The sequence below is a fragment of the Cygnus olor genome, chromosome 1 (assembly GCF_009769625.2).
Source record: "Cygnus olor isolate bCygOlo1 chromosome 1, bCygOlo1.pri.v2, whole genome shotgun sequence".
Classification (NCBI taxonomy): Eukaryota; Metazoa; Chordata; class Aves; order Anseriformes; family Anatidae; genus Cygnus; species Cygnus olor.
Genome location: NC_049169.1, coordinates 55,213,087 through 55,230,825, shown reverse-complemented (window position 1 = coordinate 55,230,825; position 17,739 = coordinate 55,213,087). Strand labels below are relative to the sequence as shown.

The window sequence follows — 17,739 nt, the reverse complement described above, 5'->3', positions numbered from 1 at the left end:
GGCCCACCCCAGTTGGGACCAGATGCTGGTCCGTCCCCATCTCGAGCCACCACCCTGCAGGTAATGTGGGGTAGGTGTGGGTTCACCTATCTCTCCCGTTGTGTGGTAAGCTACCAGAGCGCCCCATCCCATCCAGTTCCCATACAAACAAGGACACTTCCAGCCCTGGGTTCTTGCCTCCCCCACTTCCACCCACCCTCATGAACAACCCTCACCATGCTGTCACACCTCATTCCCAAACCTGCCTCTCTTCCAGCCCTTCTCCATGCTGCAGTGTCCACCTTGAAGTTCAACCCACATCCCCCCACATCTTCCCCACACCTCAGCCCCACTCCCACCACCCTCAGTCCCCTGCGCACGGGGATGCCAGGGAGTAATCCACCCCGCATCCTTTGCCCCAGATAAACACACAGGGGTGGCCCGCTTGGCTTCTGGCATTTTATTTTCTTCTGTTCCCCAGCCCCTCAGCGGCAGGAGCACTTGCAGGCGACCACCACGGGGTAGGGGATCTGGCGCCAGGCGCAGTGCGGGGGGCCGGGGGGCCGCGGGGCCCAGCAGTGCCAGGCCAGCAGCTTGAGGTGGGTGAGCTGGGCAGGACGGCAGGCCATGCCGGGGGGCCAGGAGCAGCCGGAGGCGTCGGGCTGGCAGGCGGTATGGCGCACCCAGCGGGGCCAGAAGACGGGCCCCAGGTCCACCCAGGCAGAGGTGAGGCGGCAAGCGGCCCACTCCACCAGCCACTGCCGCAGGCGCCGTGCCACGGTGGTGGGCAGCTCGGGGGGCAGCCCGGGCACGGGGGGCAGCAGGGTGGGCAGCTCCAGCCCCTCGGCCTCGCGCCACAGCTTGCGGCGGTACCGCCCGGCGCCCTCCGCCAGCTCCCGGCTCAGGGCCTCCAGGTCCTCGGTGGCGGCGGTGCTGTTGCGACCCGCCGGCTCCTCGGCCGACATCCAGAAGGAGTCGAAGGCCGAGCCCAGCAGCCGGCGAAGCCGCCCGGGCCGTAGATGTCGGGGCTTGGGCGCGTAGCGGTAGTCCTCGGGGGAGAGCGAGAGGCTGTAGGGCCGCACCGGGGCCGAGGGGCGGCCGCGCAGCAGGCGGGCAGCAGGGTCAGCGGTGCCGGGTGGCGGTGGCAGGTCTCGAGGGTCATCCAGCAGCGGTGATGCAAGGCCTGAGGCACCCGGCGGCGGCAGCGGCAGCAGGCAGAGGAGGAGGAGGAAGAGGAGGAGGAGGAGGAGGCAGCGGCAGGGGTCCTGCATGGCGAGCGGTGCTGCGGGCTGTGGCCGCGTCCCCCGGGTTATCGCCACGTCCCGAGCACGGCCTTCCCCTTTTCCCTGGTTGCGGATGCTGATACCCGGCCGCCCGCCCGCCTACCCGGGGACACCCTGCTCCCTCCAGACATCGGGGGGGCAGCGGGGGCCTCCCACTGGGCTGAGGTGCAGCGGGTGGGGTGAATGTGGGCAGGGGCAGCGGGACCCTCACCTCTGCCTCTTTTCCCCCCAGCCGCCTGCACCCGTGCTGCCCCAGGGAGAGGAGGCTGCCACAGATGGGTAGGGTCCAGCACCTCCTCCTCCTCCACATCCTGCCCACTCCTGTGCTTGAAGAGGCATCCGGGACCTTCCCAGCAAAGGGGGGGGGGGGGCAGCAGCTGCTGGATTTTGGGTCTTGCTCAGAAAGGACCCCCAAGCCATGCTCGGCCCTGGTGGTCCTGGAGGTCTGAAGGGCATGTGTCGCACCCTGGGGCTGGATTCAGTGGAGGATGGCTGTGTGGGTCACAGTTGCTTTTTGTCACATCAGCCGGAGCACATGCTGTCCTGTGTGGTGATAACGGAGCTGGATGTCTGGTGGGGCCATCCCTGGATTGCTTGTCCTCTCTCCCCAGGGAGGGGAATGCTGGTGAGAGGTCAGACCTGCGCTGGACAGAAAACAAAAGCCTGCTTTGCCTTCCGTCTCCAGGTCTGATGCTGGGTGCGATTTGATCTGGTCTGCACAACAAGCACTTTTTGCCATGCTGCTAGCAATTAATAACAGCTAGAAATAGCAACTAATTGCTCGTGCTCCAGAGGTTTTAGCCCCATACACTGAGGACAAGGTAAGGGTCAGGCATGGTGGGACAGCCACGTTCCCTGGAGGTGTTGGGAAGCACCTCCCAAACACACAGAGGTGACGGGGCTGCAGGACCCTATCCTGCCTCTCCCAGCAAGGAGCAGCACCCTTGTTCTCCACTGTCCCCTCCTTGTGGGAGCGGGGAAGCTGCTGAACCCACAGGAAAGCTGGGCAGAGAGGAGTTAACTCCAAACCCAACGAGAGGGAGAGGGGAAAAAAATAAAACAGAGAGAGATCAATGGATCAGCAGCAAGAGCAGAGGGAGGGAAAAGGGGGAGACAGAGAGAGAGCGAGCGTGCGAGGAGCTCCAGGAGGAGAGAGACGAGTGCGGGAGTGAGGAGGAGACGAGAGCAGAGCTGGCGGCTGGCAGGGAGTGCTGGAGCACTGGGCAGGGGTGACGGCGCTGCTCAAACTCTCCTTGTCCCACGTGGACGAGGGGCTGCCTCCTCCTCGCCACTGCTGCCCTGGCTCTTCTGGAGGTTTCCCCTGAGCAAGCAGAGAAGCTGAAGGCCCCTTCTCGCAAAGGTGAGTGCCAGCTTCACAAGCCTCGGGGCTCCCTGAGCAGGGATGAGTGTGTGCCCACAGTTCCCCGCAGCCTACGTGCGAGGTGTGGGCCCAGAGGGACACCGCGGTCTTCTGCTTGTGCAAGAAGGTCCCATGGGGCCAGGATGGAGGAGCTGGGCCGTCAGCAGTAGGACAGAGGGGAGCTCAGAGCCAGGGATGAGTTTCCAGCACAGTACAGAGTGTGATGCGAAGAAGTGGCATGAGAAGAGAGATGGGGGAGCACGGGGTGAAAGAGCTCGCACGACCCAAAAAGAGTTAATTGCATGTCAACAGTTGCTAGATAACGGTGTCTTTCCTTCTTGGTTGCTGCTCAGCGAAGGACAATTTGTTCTAATGATAGAACAATAAGGCGAAGGCTCATTAGGAGATAGGGTGTTTGCGCTCCCTGCCTGAGCACGGTGTTAGTCAGTGCTGAAGGAAGTTTGGCAGCAAATGTCAGCACCTCGCTGCTCCTCGAGCTTTGGGATAAATCACTCCTTTGTGATGACTATCGGGTTGTTTCTCCCCCCCATCTTCTCCCACATCACAGGGGAGGGATGCTTGGCAGCCCAGAGCTGCGCAAAGAGCAGAGATGAGAGAGCACAAGTGAGTCCTGCCAGCAGGCAAGGACAAGATAGTACCCAGCAACCAAATTTTCCTTTCCTGCCCTTCTATCAGGTCAGCAATACCCCAAACCCACAGATCAAATGCGTCCCACCTGCGCTTTTCAGAGACCTGTTGAACTCTGATTTGAAAGCACATTAAAGGCGATACAGCACAGTGCAGGGTGCTGCTGCTGGGTGGTGTTCCTTCTCCATGTCCCCACGGCCCTGGCCAAGCCTGGTTGAACGTCAGCTGGGATGAAGACTTGCCAAAGCAAGAAATCCCGAAAGGTTTCAAAGCAGCTTTGGGATTGTAGGAGAAATGTAGGTGAGCTGGTGGGAGAAAGGACACTGTGACTGGGACATGAATCCAGGCTGTCTCTCTCTCTGCTCACAGGGCCCTGCTGTTGGATGGGGAGATGCCAGGGGGCTGGAATGCCTCCTCTGACAGCCCGGAGCTGCGAGCTGCAGGGATCATCGTGCCCATCATCTTCTCCCTCATCTTTCTTCTGGGCACCATGGGGAATGGGCTGGTGCTGGCCGTGCTGCTACGGAATGGCCAAGTGAAGTATAACACCACCAACCTCTTCATCCTCAACCTGGCCATGGCCGACCTGTGCTTCATTGTCTGCTGTGTCCCCTTCCAGGCCACCATTTACACCCTGGATGGGTGGCTCTTCGGGGCCTTTGCCTGCAAGGCCGTGCATTTTCTGATCTACCTCACCATGTACGCCAGCAGCTTCACCCTGGCTGCGGTCTCCATTGACAGGCAAGTGTCCCCTCCCATCTCGGTCCCTCAGATCAGGGACAACGTGTTTGCCACTCTCAAGCTAAGGGGTAAGAGAAAGACCAGTCCCTACCTTGTTGAATGTCCTGTAAAGAGCAAATAGGGTCTCCCTAGAGGCAGGGCCAGCAGATCCAGCTTCTAACTGTTACTCCACATCTCCCCGTGCCTTCTCCCAGCACCCAGCCAAGCTCTCAGCCATATTACCCAGCCCTTTCTCTTTCTCACCTGAGCAGGAGGAGTGCAAGCATGCACTGAGGCTTGGTGTCCACCATACAAAACCAAGAGTGCTAAAACCTGAGGAAACAACGCACCAGAGGAGAAACAGGGAGCCCTCTATGTCCTTCTCCTGCCCTCTTCCCTGGTTCAAGAGGCACGTTGCCTGCCCCTCCTGAGCTAGCACGGGGTGATGGAGATTCCCAGCTCCATGTTGGGATGATCCCATTAGCTATGTGAGTTCACCATAACCCTCCCTCATGAAAGGTGGGGAAGAGGAGAAATGGGGGGCTACATGGGAAAGGCTTCACAGATGGCAACTCCACAGGGCAGGAGGGCAACGAGATATCTCACCCACATTCTGCTTGGTCTCTCCTTCCCCTCCCCACCAGGTACCTGGCCATCCGCTATCCGCTGAAGTCCCGGGATCTCCGCACCACCCGAAACGCAGGAGTGGCCATCATAGTGATCTGGTCGCTGTCCCTGCTCTTTGCAGGGCCTTACCTCAGTTACTACCAGATTGTCCATTACCACGGGGTGCCCATCTGCGTCCCCATCTGGGAGGACCAGCGCCGAAAGATTCTGGACATCCTCACGTTTGTCTTTGGATACCTCTTACCCGTGACTGTGGTGAGCCTGGCATATGCCAGGACCATCAAGTTCCTGTGGACCTCTGTAGACCCCATTGAAAGGATCTCAGAGTCCCGTAAGGCCAAGCGTAAGGTCACCAAGATGATTGTGGCTGTCGCCATCCTGTTCTGCCTCTGTTGGCTTCCCCACCATCTGGTCATCCTGTGCTTCTGGTTTGGGCACTTTCCCTTCAACAGAGCCACGTATGCCTGCCGCCTGGCTTCCCACTGCCTTTCGTACGCCAATTCCTGCCTCAACCCCATCGTCTATGCCCTCATCTCCAAACACTTCCGAAAGCGTTTCAAGCAGGTCTTCACCTGCCTCTTCTTCCAGAACAAGAACAGGAAGAAGAAGAAGAGAGTTGGAAATAAAGTCCACGTGGTCAACGTGGGAAAAGGTTTCACCAACAGCACCAGAGGCTTCTATGGAGGCAACACGGAGGTGACCCAGGTCCCACGGGAGAACACCAGGAGGAGGGACACTGAAGGTGCCAAGCATGCCAGAGCATGGACTCACCAGCTGCAAGATGCCGTGGTCTCTGCTCAGAAGGAACTGCTGGAGGAGGAAAGCTTGGTAACAACTGGCAATCTCCTAGCCATGACCCCTCCGAGAAGATCTCAGGAGTGTCTGACTGTTCACTACAAATGAGCAAAGGAAAGGAACATGTTTTCCAGCCAGTGAGTAAACACTTCATTCCCAAGCAGGCAGAATAATGAGGGGCACAGCCAAGCTGAAAGCCCCTGTGGCAATGGTCAACCAGTTGTTCAAACTCACCTCCACTTACTGGACCACTTGTCTAGGAATGGCACAATCCACCATACAAATGCAGAAGAGAGGGACACATTAATGTGATGCCGTTTCCCATGGGCCAGGTCCTGGTCCACTTCCCCTTCTCTAGCCCTTGCATCCAGAACAGAGAAGGCCTTCAAAACGCTGTCTCATGTAAAAAAAGCCAGCCATCTGTGTCAACAGCTTGATTATACAACCTCTGCAGCAGAGTGGAAAGACTTGTATGCTGACATATCTGCGTGCCCTTCTTGGGGCTTCTCTGAAGTTCAAGGCAGAAAGGACAGGCCTCTTCCCTTGACCCTGCTCCACCAGAAGTACTTGCTGTAGGATGTCTCCTAGAGGTCTGTCCCTCGGTTCTTCCTAAACAAACCCCACAACTCCTCCTCCCACCATGTTGTTCTACCTGGTTCATCCCTCTGCTTACTTTCTGTCTGCCTTTTGCAAATTCCTGAAGGATTGCTGCCTTCTCTTTGATATTTGTTCATCATGAGGAGTTTCATCCCTTCCTTCCGGGGCTGAAGGACCTGTTGCTCTCTGAGCGGTGATGTTATTCGGTAGAATTAGCTCCATGTGCGTGGTTTACTGACTTGGCAAGACACCTTTTTCCACGTAATGACAATTGTGGTGGCACCCATGTGCACTTAGTTCAATCTTTTCTCCTCAGTGCCCCTTCCAACCTAATGAAGGGGGCTTCCAGGAGAATGCGAGGCCTACACCAGTCGGTGGGCTGGGACGTCTTCCACAACAGTCATCACTGTGGGATTGCTGTGGGACCCATGTCCTCCTGGGAGCAAAACTTAGCCATGCTTTGTTTCCTGTTGGCCACCCTGCCCTGAACAACCACAGAGGAGACTTTGTTTGTGGTAGCAGTTGAATGACACCCCACGGGATGGCCGAGCATCCCTGCGGCCTGACCGTGGGACAGATGTAAAGTGCTTTGGGGTTATGGGGGACGAGAAACCACGTTCACCAGAGGGTGCTGGAATTTCTCTCCCTTGACCCAAGTAAACCCTGGTTATTTCCTTTGCCTGCTGCGTTTGACATGTGCTGGACACAGTCTCTGCCCGGCGCAGGGCTCTGCAGCATGGGCTGATGGAGACTGGTGATGGAAGCTTCACAGGGGCTGAAAGCAGTGGTGAGAAGGGTGAAGGAAGGGCAAGGAGCAGAGGGCAGAAGGGGGATAAGCAGGCATGAGGGAGGCGAGAAGCAGCATGCTGGCAGAGCAGCCACGTTTTTGCAGGAGTCCTCACAGTGTTATGCAGCTCCAGAGGTGGGGTGAGCACCATGCGGCTGCGTGGGGCCTTCGCACGGCTCCACTTTTGTCATAGGTGGATAACCACAGTTGTGACGAGAGTGGAACAGGGAGGGGACAAGCAAGGGATCTCTGCTGCCCCAGCACGCGTGGTCATGTGCAGCAGATGGTGGCAGCCATCTTCTGTGGGGATGAGACAGCTTTGCCATGGGGACATGGCTCTCTGATGTACTTGGCTTGTGAGTGCAAGTGGTCCACGTCCTCCTTCATTTACCAGCATAGACAAGCTCTGGGAAAGGCCATGAAAGGAAGTCCATGGTGAGAGACGAAAGAGAAATCTCTGTTAGCATCACACTTTCTGATCACATCCCAGGGGCTTTGCTTTCCTCCAGGAGAGGCAAGGATCATCAGGCCCATGCTTTATCCCCACTGAGATGGTTTTCTCTGGGCAGTGAAAGAGAATTCTCTCATTCAAACCCACAAAGCTGAGCTCGAGTGCTGCAGAGCTCAACAACCCCCTCCAAAATCCCACAGCCAGACCTCAGATGCCTTATCTGCAAAGCGTTAAACCTGCCACTGTTCCAGCTCAATATTTACAGTAAATATTGCATGCTTGCAACAGCCCTCGTTTTCCTTAATTGCAGATGGAATTTGCTTAGTGCTGTGTGGCTCCTGAGCGTGTAACCTATAGCATGAAGCAGATCTCCACTGATAATGCCCTAAGAGCAGGTGAAAAAGAGAAAGCTTGGCAGAAAGTGTCTAGTGAGGGCAGTGACATTGTGGGACACTCCAGAGTTTCGTGCTGGAGCTGACTGTCATGGCATCAGTAGGTTTCAGAGTGAACGTGTTTGCCCTGAATAGGGTGGATGGCAATTCTTTCCTGACAGTTCACTTCTCGCTGCCCTGCTGCCCGCAGCCAGCACATGCATGGAGCTAACCCTCCCAGCAAAGCCCCTAAGGCTGATTTTCCGGGAGGAGACGCAGAGGCCAGGTGGTGCGGCAGACTGCAGGCTGGAAATCAGCGGGGACCGCGCTGCTCACTTTACGGCTAATTCAAACAGCGAGGGAGCCCCAGCTGGGAGAGAGGAGCCATTTACTGCCAGCCCACTGCCAAATGCCAGTGTGAGCCTGTGCCAAATGTAAAATCGTTGGAGGCAGCACAGCCCCGTCAGTGGTGCCCCGAGCCCTGCACGGGCTGTGGAAATCCTGGTGTCCTTCCTTGCTCCTGTGTGTGGCGGGACCTTGGAGATGCAGCTGGAGGCTGCGGTCACAGGTGAGGAGATTTTGGCCCCGTCCTTGTCCTCTGACACTTTCAGTGCTATGGGCACTATAGAGTGGGGATGAGGACACCTGGCAGCAATGGGAGCTGGGGGTCTGAAGGGCTCTGGTGCGTGCAAGATGCTGCAGACCTCGCAGCAGAGCTACAACCCCCCCGCCGCCCTTTATCCCTCTTCTCTTTGTATCCCCTGCTTCTGCTTGCGTAAATCTTCCCTTATTGCTTTGTCCTGCCCACTCATCAAATTCCCAGGCGACGTGGCATTTCTAACCCTCGCTGACGCTGTTGTGCAGCTTGTTAGAGCTCAGCTGCAAGGACACCCCCTTCCCCGCGCTGAGGTCAACTCTGTTGCTGTGCTGGGGATTATTCTTCTTTTCCCACTTAAGTGTTTGATGTTGCTTTCTGCACCTCGAGCCTCCCTCGCCTCCCATCCCTGTTCCCGATTCCTCTGTCTCCCTTTCTCTGTGGTGGCTGCTGCTCCTCTGGAAATATCTCCGGTGTTCTTTGGCCACCTCCCCAGGGGTTTGCTAGTCCTGCAGCTCGCTGCCACCATCCTTTGTGCGTGACACCATGGCTGGCAGCCAGCTGGCATGTCACACCAGCCTCCAGGTACAAAAATCTGCATCGTTTCCAGATGCGAGGGCCCACTTCACAGCCCAAAGCATACAAGAGAGGGAGAAGGGAACAGTGGTCAGGAACAGTGATGCTCCGATCCTGCTCCTCGTGGTCCCTGCTTGCAAAGGAAGCAGACCAGGTCAGGGCTGAGTGCTGCATCGGGGTGAAGCCTAAATAACACGGGACAAAGAAGACAGGGGGAAAACCTGCGTGAGAAGGTTCATTTAGCCCAGCAAGCCTCTGCAAGCCCAGGCTCATGTTCCTTAGCTCTCTGGGGCTGAGCCCCTGTTTTGGGGAGCACGTGAGCGGGAAGGGCAGACACTGTGTCTGGCTTGGGGAGCTCCCATAGCCAGGAGGGAATTCCAGTCTGCCCAGTAACAGCACGCACACTCCAACCGGTCCAACAGCTCAAAGCTAGGGGAGAAGAAAATGTGACTTATCCTTGATACCGAGCTGGCTGTAATTAAAGCTGAAGGAGCTTGATTGCTGTTCTGCACGCAGCCTCTCCGTCAGACTGATTAGCATTCGGAGGTCTCTGCTTCCAGCTTTTCACCTTAATTAATGATTACTTGCTTATATTTTCTTCCCTACTTGTCATCACTCAGGCTGATGAGCTTGGCTTTAACCCTCTCAGGGCTGGCCACACCTGGGCAGTGGCTGAGCACAGCTCAGTGGGGCAGTGAGGGCAGGCTGGGCAGCTGCCTCTGCCATAAAAGCAGGCAAGGGACAGCTTTGGGGTGAGGTGACAGTCATGGGCAGCATGTCCTATAGGTTTTGTGCTGCTTCTGGTACCTGGGCCTTTCCCCAGTGAGCCCGTTAGCTATAGGAAACTCTGCTTATTTGCTTTTGGGTTTAGCCGCCTGTCTTCTGGTTCCTAATCCCTGACCGGGCTTAGCAGGCTGCCAGCTGATTATTTCAGCTCTTCTGCAAACCCCATGATATCTTCCCCACTCAAAGCTTTCAGGAAAAAAAAAAAAAAAAAAAGAAAGAAAGAAAACAACAGATGAGTGCTATTTGCTGCATCTCCTTCATCAGCTTCCTAATCAAAACTGCTGGCTCTTCCACCTAGCCATCCCCTGGGCCCTGAGCTGCTCGGGGCCGCTCTCCCATGCTGGCTGGGTGCAGTGCACGAGGAAGGCATCTTTCTGCCAGTACCTTTCCATGACGGAGGAGATGAAATCCAGCTTGCTCGCTGAATGAGCGGAGGAAGCAGATGAAAGGGTGGAAGGTTTGCTGGAGATGCTTCACGGGGCCTCCTTAGCAGCACAGAGGATAATTACCATGATGGATTTGGAGTCCGCTGGAAAGGTAAAAGCGGAGGAAGTAATGGTGTTCAGATGTTGGCTCGATACCCTGGAGTTTAATTATTTCAACTGCTGAAGAGTGAAAGGTAACAGCTTCTTGATGCTCATGCATTACCGCAGCACACGCTTCGCGTTCACTAGCGTGGGTGAGTGGCTGCTTCAGAGCAAGGCCTTTTGCTTTGAAACATCCACGCAGCTTTGTTGGGAGGCTTCGTACAGGGCTGTTGCTTCTGCCGTGGGTCCTCAGTGACACGCAAGCAGGTTTCAAGTTGTCACTTGCTTGAATGAGCCAGATCCTCAGCCTGGCTGGTTTTATTTGTGTCAGTGTTGGGGTCAGTGGCTGGGGATTCAGCACGTCGCTGCGGAGCCGTGCTCTGAATGAGGAGGGGAATTGGAGTACGTTTGGAGGCCAGGCAGTGGTGAGGGGGAAGCAGGGCTTTGGGTCAAGTCCTGTCTGCCAGAGCCTGCTGGCAGCCTGGCGCCACGGCCCTGAGGAGGAGGATGGGCACCGCCACTCGAGAAAGGCCTGAAATGTGGTGCTTGTCAGTGTAATGCAAGGGAAAAATGGAGGTTGGACCGAGTTTAATGGCAAAATAAACAGCAGAGTGAAGCCCTGTGCTGTTGTTTTCATCATTACAGTAGCAGACACCTCCGGGGAATGTGGGAAGCTGCCACCAGCCTCACACCTATGGGCTGCGCAGGCAAATCCATGGCCAGGGTGCAAGGGCAGGGGGAAAAGCGGCTGAGTGAGGCTGAAAACTCTGTGCCAGGAGCAGAAGGAAAAACAGATGGAGCCCGGGAGCAGCTCCCAGCACAGTGTGAAGCCACGCTCGCTTTCTCCCCCCAGAACCTCTTCTTTCCCTCCACAGCACCTAACTCCCTTCTGAGACAGAGCTGCGGAACATGGCCAGCTGACCCAACAAATTGAGTGTGGTGATTCCTCTATATTTTTCTCCCCACTGAAAATCAGATCCCATTTTCTTTATCTGTTACCGCTGAAGCAGCAGCGAAGCCAGCGACGAGGCTGCTCTTAGTTGCCTCAGCTCATTGTGCCAGCCTCCAGGGGCCTGCCAGTGCTGCTTCGCCTCCCACGGAGGCAGCAGTGCTGTGAAAGGCAAGGCAAAAACACTCCAGGCTGGCTGCAGCACCCTCACCTTTCCACTCCAAGCATACAGTCAGGAGCAGTTACGGAAAACTCCAGCACCAGGCAAAACAAAGGCCTGAAGAGCTGTGGACAACGAGGTCCTGAGTGCTCGGGCTAAAAGCTTAGCGCTGGATCTCCGCTAAGTGAATTCCCCGTCGGGTGGAAAGCTTCCAAGCCGCATCTAGTTTGCAGACACCATCAGCAGCCAAGGTAACTGCAGCGATAAGAGCACCTCATCCGCCTGCTCTGCGGGCACCTTAATGGTCTCCTCAGCAACAAGGCTGTTGAGCACAGAAGCGGTGGCGGCCGGGTGAACGTGGTCACCGAGCCTAGGCTGGGGTGGGAGGAAGCACGACCGGGACAGGCCGGACACACAGGTCACCCGCTCCTCTCACAGGGACCTCTTTGTGAAGTCTCTGCCCTGCCCAATGTCCTCCCTAGCACCTACTTAATCCCTTCGCCCTCTTCACAGCACAGACATTTCACTTGGCACAGAGCAAGACTTGAGTTCTGCTGCCTCCTCCCCACCAGCTCCATACCGATGCAGGAGCGCAGACTGCTTTTTCTCGTTGCACAGCATGCCACCTTCCACCTTGAAGCAATCCCCCTGGGATTTTCTTCCCTCTGTTTGTACAGTTTCACAGCGACTAACTAGATTTAAAGTTTGGATTCCTTGACTGTGGGAGTCAAGATCGGAAAGCGAGCCAGCAGCCGTGTACCTTGGTCTGCAAACAGACTGCTGTTTGAATTCAAACAATTTCGTGTTGTCACTTCTGATTTCAATACTAGGTTCGAGAGTAGCAGTTACAGAGCCTGGTGCTGTGCCTGGGGCCGGGAGCATAGGTAAAGAGGAATGAGCCGCTCCGAAAAGAGAGAACTGGCTGAGGAGTCCAAAAAACGCTCACAGGATTTTATTGAAGTTCAAAATACAAAAAGGTCAGATTGCCTCCCACCCCCTCCGCATCCTTCCCTTCCAGCATATCCTAACAAAGTAACGTTATTCACAGTGACAGCTCCAGCCCTACCACAACGCTGTGTCTTAACCGTGGCTTCCAGCACCAGCGGATGACCCCATCTAAAAGCAATGCGTATTCTGGTATCTCAGCTTTGAGGTCCTTTTCCTGGACAGGAGGCCAGGTGTTAGAGAAGATGTCTCTGAGGAATGCTCCAGACTGCGGCCGTTATCCGGTTAAGCTGAATCCTAAGAACTGACACTCCAAACCAGCAATCCCCAAGCTGTGGGGTGGGTATTGCTACCAGCACACCTCCTCATTTAGGTGTGCTGCACAGGTGGGAACTATTGGGCATGTTCTCGTCACCCTGCTGCTGTCCATGCCCTACCTACGAGATTTCACACATCTCTGCTTCAAACCAAATCAACCCATGTCTTCATTACTAACCACAGCGGGGCAGAGCAGCAAGGGCAATTCCCTGCATCCTTCATAGCGGCATCACCCTGGGCAGAAGTCTCAACTTATTCCTCAAAATGAACTTAAGACCCGGGAGCAGCGTGTCTCTACGACAAGCAAGCCTGGGTGTCAGCTCTGGGTTGGGGTTAAATCCACCTTCACCCCAGCCCGACAACATGGCTGAATACACAGCAGCTCCTCTTGCTGCTGGACCTCCTGCCCGAGACTGCCAGTAGCAGGAAACAGAGAAGTCAGTTACGCTGGGTTTTTGTTGTTTTGGTTTTGGTTTTGGTTTGATTTTTTACAAGATGCAGATGGCTGCCTAAAACCGCGCTAATATTAAGTCATCCCCTAAACCTTATCTTTGCATCGGGGCAACCCTGACCTGCTAACTGTCTACCTGGGTAACTTTCACAGGTGATTCACCCTAGTATTTAAGCATTAACTTTCAGCAGTGATTTATACACCGTGCCCAGAGGAACCTGCTAGTTTGATTAAAAGCTTTGTATCCCAATCGTAACCGGCCAGATTCTCTGCCCTCTGACTGCAGGCTCTGGGGACAGTTAGGATTAAGCTTGGGTGCGCGTTTCTGAAGGCAGTATGTTTGCTCAGCTGCTACCATGCAGAATAAAGTGCATGTAATTCTCACAGCACAAAGCCTTCTGTCGTCCGAGGCGCCCACTTCCCACCCCCCACGCTGTTTGGTACTGCGGTGGTGGCAAAAGATGCCTGTTCCAGGCAGGTCTGTGACGGTGGCCAGCAGCTGAGTGAGGTGGCCAGCAGTGAGCTGAGCTGGCTGGCGACTGCCCGTGCCACCAGCACCGACCTGCGTTGAGCTAAGTGCTTAGGACAAGGCAGAATACCTCCGAGAGGGGTATCTTATTCAGTGCCAGCCCATCTGACAAAAAGAACAACTCTCTTTTTTTTTTTTTTTTTTCCTTCCCCAAAAGTCTCAGCCGCAGAACTCTGCTGTCCAAACCCCGCTGCCTCCCCATGAGGCAGCCACGGGGACAGTCTGAGCACCAGCCAGAGCGCGGATCTGGCAGGCACGGCCAGGGGCGGCAACGTTCATTCATCAGTCTGCGAAGCGCGCCTTCTTCTCTAAGGCTTCTCCTTCTGGGTCAGAGACGTGGGTCGGAAGCCCGTTACCTCTTCTCCATCTTCTGCATCTGCAGGCTGAGTGACGTGAAGCTGGCGAGGAGGTCTGTAACCTCATCCACCTGAAGAATACACATGGACATCAGGCACGGGAATGCAGCTGCCCGCCACCCCAGAGAAAAACCCCATGCAGCAGGGACTACAGATCCGCAGGAACGCCCGTGCTGAGCGACTGGTTCCACAATCATGCAGGAGGACTTCTGTCCTCACGCTCAAACAAGTCCTAAACTAAGGCAAAGGAGCTTTTCTGATGCTTGACCTCCACCTCATCTAACCAGCCCTTAAAATAGAAGCGCGTTGGTGCACTACTCAGAACTCAACAGTGAGTATCACGGCCATGGCCTCTAAGCCTGTTTTCGAGGGCCAATCTTTTCTACCAGAAAAAGAAAAGAAAACAAAATAAAGCCAACCAAACGGGTAAAACAAAGGCACCAAAACCCTGTGCGTTTGTGCTGGCCTTAAAACGCCTGTGCACCCAGCACACCTGGTTTCCAGCTTCTCTGCTGAGCTGCTGGACACCCTGATGCTTTCTGCATTTTGAAGTCCAGCCAAAGGAGTACCACAAGTCGCCACGTAACTTGGCCACGTCACCCAGCGTGAGCAAGAACACGTCCACAAGCCTGTCCTTAAAGCTCCCTCGCTCACGTAGTAACCCTCTTGAACGCAGAAGCCACAACACAAGCAGGTGAGTCACAGTAGCCCGACGCTGCCTACCTGCTCCTTTGTGCTGGTCATCTGTAACTTCGAGCAGAGGTCGTCCAGCTGTTCCTTCTGCTCGTGCCTCCCCAGGCGGTCCAGGTATTCCCGCAACATCTGGATAATCTGAAACCACCAGGCAGAAGGGGCGGCCGTCAGACAGCCACATCAGGCTGGGATGTCTTAGCAGGAAGAGCAGTTAAAATTCAGAGCAGTGGTTGGAAAAAGGAAGGTCTCCGAAAACAGAAGGAAGAAGTCAAACTCTCCCCAGAGCAGCTAAAAGACTAGAGACAGGTATTTAAAACAGCTGCTAAATACGTGACCTGTAGCACGCGGGAGGCTGCCAGCGGCTGCAGCACCTCACCAGGACGTGGGACCGTTTCTTTTACCTGTTTCACTTCGAGGCGGACGGCCTCCAGGCTGTGGGAGAGCCCTTCCTGCAGGATGTTGAGCTTCGATTTAGCGAGGTGCAGGGGGGTTCTGCCAGCTCGATCCAAGGCGTCGACTCTGGCCCCTGCAGGAGCAAGGACAGAAAGCGAGGTCTGTCTTAAAGACCCAGTGTTCCTGGGGAACGTCAACAGGGCAGGGGCAGGCTGCGATTGTTAGAGAGGAAACGTTACCTCCGCGCAGCAGCGTGGTGATGACAGGAACATGGTTCGTGCAGGCAGCTGGGGAGGGAAAACACAGGACACACAACTCAGAGGTACTAGCAAACAACGAAATTCCTGCCGCTTTCCCAAGGCTCTCTGCCGTGAGAAAGAGGAAGAGCCCCACCGTTACGTGTAATCTCACGCTCAAGCCTGGGTACTCTCTCTGGAACAGATCTCATGCTCCTTGGGGCCGGCAGAGGCAGGGAAATGGGATTTCTCTAAATCTGACCCTAAACCCTCCCGAGGGATGAAGGTACTGAACGCAAAGAATCCCTCCGAAGTTCTTAAAGCTGGGGATGCATACTGTGATGCGCAGGACAGAAGATGCAAAGGAAGGAGAGCGACGCAGTGCTCACCTCACCTCCCCGCACGCGGAGCTGAGCTGCGTGGCACTTACCCAGGTGCAAGGGAGTGTTCCCCAGCCCGTCCCTCTGGTTTGGGTCAGCGCCGTGGTCCAGAAGCAGTTGCACTGGGAACAACGAAACAGAGCCACGTCAGTCCCTTCCCTCTGCCCCACTGAACAAACCTCGCTGCTGAAAGAAGCCTCGTTTGGCAGCACACGGCGTGCCACAGGTCTGCACCTGCATTAGGGGTGCTTCTCTCAGCTCTCCAGCTCCCTCACTCCCGGAGAGGAAGGACTGGGGCCAAGGACATCCTTCCTTCTGCACCAGCACAGCCCTACAGCTGGGAGCCGCCGCTGCTCCCACCCCAGCACGGGGATTGCAAGTCCCACAGCCGGAGTTCAGCTGGCAACTTTGCCACAAAACACACAGAACCGGCAACTTCCATTACGCGCTGCACCAGAAGAAAGAACATCCCCCAAAAGCGACCCCTCCCCACTCACCGATGTGGTCGTTGCCGTTGCAGGAGGCGAAGTGCAGGGCTGTCCGGCCTTTGTCGTCTGCAGCGCAGGGGTCGGCTCCATCCTCCAGGAGTTGCTGCACTGACAGCGCCAAGGAGGAGAAGGACGCAGGTGAGTTGAGGGGGCACCTGACCAGAAAGGGGTGATGCCACCCGCTCTTCTGCAGCTACATGTGGACTGTGCACGCCGTCAGCTGGGCATGAGCCAGCTCCAGCAGGCATCCAGGCTCAGCAGAACCAGCAACACGCCCTCCTCCCCTGCTACAGCCTTTGCCAGCTCGCACGCACTGTCTTAAAAGACAACCCAACGGCTGTAATGGCTAATGCTCAAGATCTGTCTAGCCAAATATTCAGGCTCCAAGAACAATCAGCAGCAAATGGAGTACAAAATGATGCCAAGGATGCGAGGCTAGCTCTCACAGCCTTGAGTCATCTGTATCTCAGGCACTTCCCAAGCCAGAAATAGCAACGTGTGGTCAACAGCCCTCCACGGGCTGTCTTCACGGATTTCTGCAGTCGTTTTTTGCATCTGCATGGACTTTGCACATCAGTGTGGACGCACGGTGACAAGTTTCACAGTGTAACTCCGCCCAGTGAGGAAAAACTACCTCTTCGTATCTGTTTTGAATAGGCCACTTCCTGGGTTCACCTGCAGCTCCTAGTTTTTGCCCTAAGAGTGGCGGCTACTGACTGGCAGCCCTAGTTTTTGCCCTACAAGTGGCAGTATGAATATACTGTTAAGAGATGATGTATGGAAGTGAGCTAATGAAGAGCCCCAGTAGCCTTATCATCATCTACTTGCAGTTGTTCCCCTTGCTCTTCCACCCAGCTGCTTCTCCAACAGAGCTGCCAACTCTTCCTCAAGCTGTGGGGTACACGGAACACCTCAGGATTATAAACAGGGGAAACCGCGTATCAAGCACAGGTCCAGAACTAAAGTGAAAGAAACAGGATTTTCATAAAGCCTGACTCTTTTGGTCTTCATTTTGACTCGGTGACTGAAGCCAAGCCGCGTCCTTCCTGCCCTGCCAGAGCTCACGGGTGGCTGTACCCATCAGTTCGTGATGCCAGGTGTATTTTGGGGTTGAAGGGTGCCCGACAACCCCCTGTCTGACATTTCAGGAGCTCCCACACGCCAGCTCAGCTTCCAGCTCCCTTCGCAGCAGGGCCTGGTGCACAGTTCGGCCGAGGGAACAGCACAGAGCAGGCCAGGCGATGACAATGGGGCCGATCAATCAGTGCCACGCTGCCTTATGCAGCCCGGCGCCTCACCTGTATCCAAATCGTTCCCGTTGGCGGCTTCGCGCAGCCTCTTCAGCGCTGTGGAGAGAAGCCGGCCGTTACCGTGCAGGCCCGGGGGGGGTGGGGGAGGCCGGGAAGCTCCCCCCGGGCCCGCTGCAGGCCCCCCCTCCCCTCCCCTCCCCCCTCACCGTGGCTCTCCTTGCCCGTAGGCCCCAGGCGGCGGTGGAGGCGGGCGGCCCTGCGCAGGCGGCGGGCCGGGATCTTGCCGGCGGGCTCGTCCCGCTGCCACAGGACGTGCAGGCAGCCCAGCGCGCCGCCGCCCCCCGCCGCCGCCGCCACCGCCGGGCCCAGTCCCGGGCCTGGCCCCGCTGCCGGCCCCGCGCCGCCGCCGCCGCCGCCCTCCTCCATCCCCTCACGGAGCGGGCCGGGCCGCCGGGGGGGGCGGGACTAGCCCGTCGCCACGGCAACGGC

General features: G+C 56.3%; 3 protein-coding genes across 3 annotated transcripts; 1 reads left to right on the top strand and 2 right to left on the bottom strand.

The window, feature by feature from the left end:
* Nucleotides 1-433: 433 nt before the first annotated feature.
* On the bottom strand, nucleotides 434-1,779 carry LOC121063914 (noggin-like). Its single transcript, XM_040544853.1, has one exon. It carries the CDS (start codon nucleotides 1,248-1,250, stop codon nucleotides 465-467), a length of 786 nt encoding a protein of 261 aa, XP_040400787.1. The 5' UTR covers nucleotides 1,251-1,779; the 3' UTR covers nucleotides 434-464.
* Nucleotides 1,780-2,398: 619 nt separating this feature from the next.
* Nucleotides 2,399-5,534, top strand: GALR3 (galanin receptor 3). Its single transcript, XM_040544886.1, has 3 exons — nucleotides 2,399-2,622; nucleotides 3,640-4,011; nucleotides 4,635-5,534. The coding sequence occupies exons 2-3, from the start codon at nucleotides 3,662-3,664 to the stop codon at nucleotides 5,518-5,520; spliced, it is 1,236 nt and encodes a 411-aa protein (XP_040400820.1). The 5' UTR covers nucleotides 2,399-2,622; nucleotides 3,640-3,661; the 3' UTR covers nucleotides 5,521-5,534.
* Nucleotides 5,535-13,600: 8,066 nt separating this feature from the next.
* ANKRD54 (ankyrin repeat domain 54) lies at nucleotides 13,601-17,661 on the bottom strand (the record flags this gene model as incomplete). The annotated part of the gene is made up of 8 exons (XM_040544885.1): nucleotides 13,601-13,881; nucleotides 14,534-14,641; nucleotides 14,905-15,029; nucleotides 15,136-15,183; nucleotides 15,563-15,634; nucleotides 16,010-16,108; nucleotides 17,299-17,346; nucleotides 17,457-17,661. Coding segments are annotated over 8 exons (780 nt in total), but the record flags the coding sequence as incomplete, so codon positions are not given.
* Nucleotides 17,662-17,739: the final 78 nt, after the last annotated feature.

Coding starts and splice junctions, on each gene's coding strand:
- GALR3 (XM_040544886.1), top strand. CDS start 3,662: ATGCCAGGGGGCTGGAATGCCTCCTCTGACAGCCCGGAGCTGCGAGCT. Junction 4,012..4,634: donor GCTGCGGTCTCCATTGACAG/GCAAGTGTCCCC, acceptor CCTCCCCACCAG/GTACCTGGCCATCCGCTATC.
- LOC121063914 (XM_040544853.1), bottom strand. CDS start 1,250: ATGCAGGACCCCTGCCGCTGCCTCCTCCTCCTCCTCCTCTTCCTCCTC.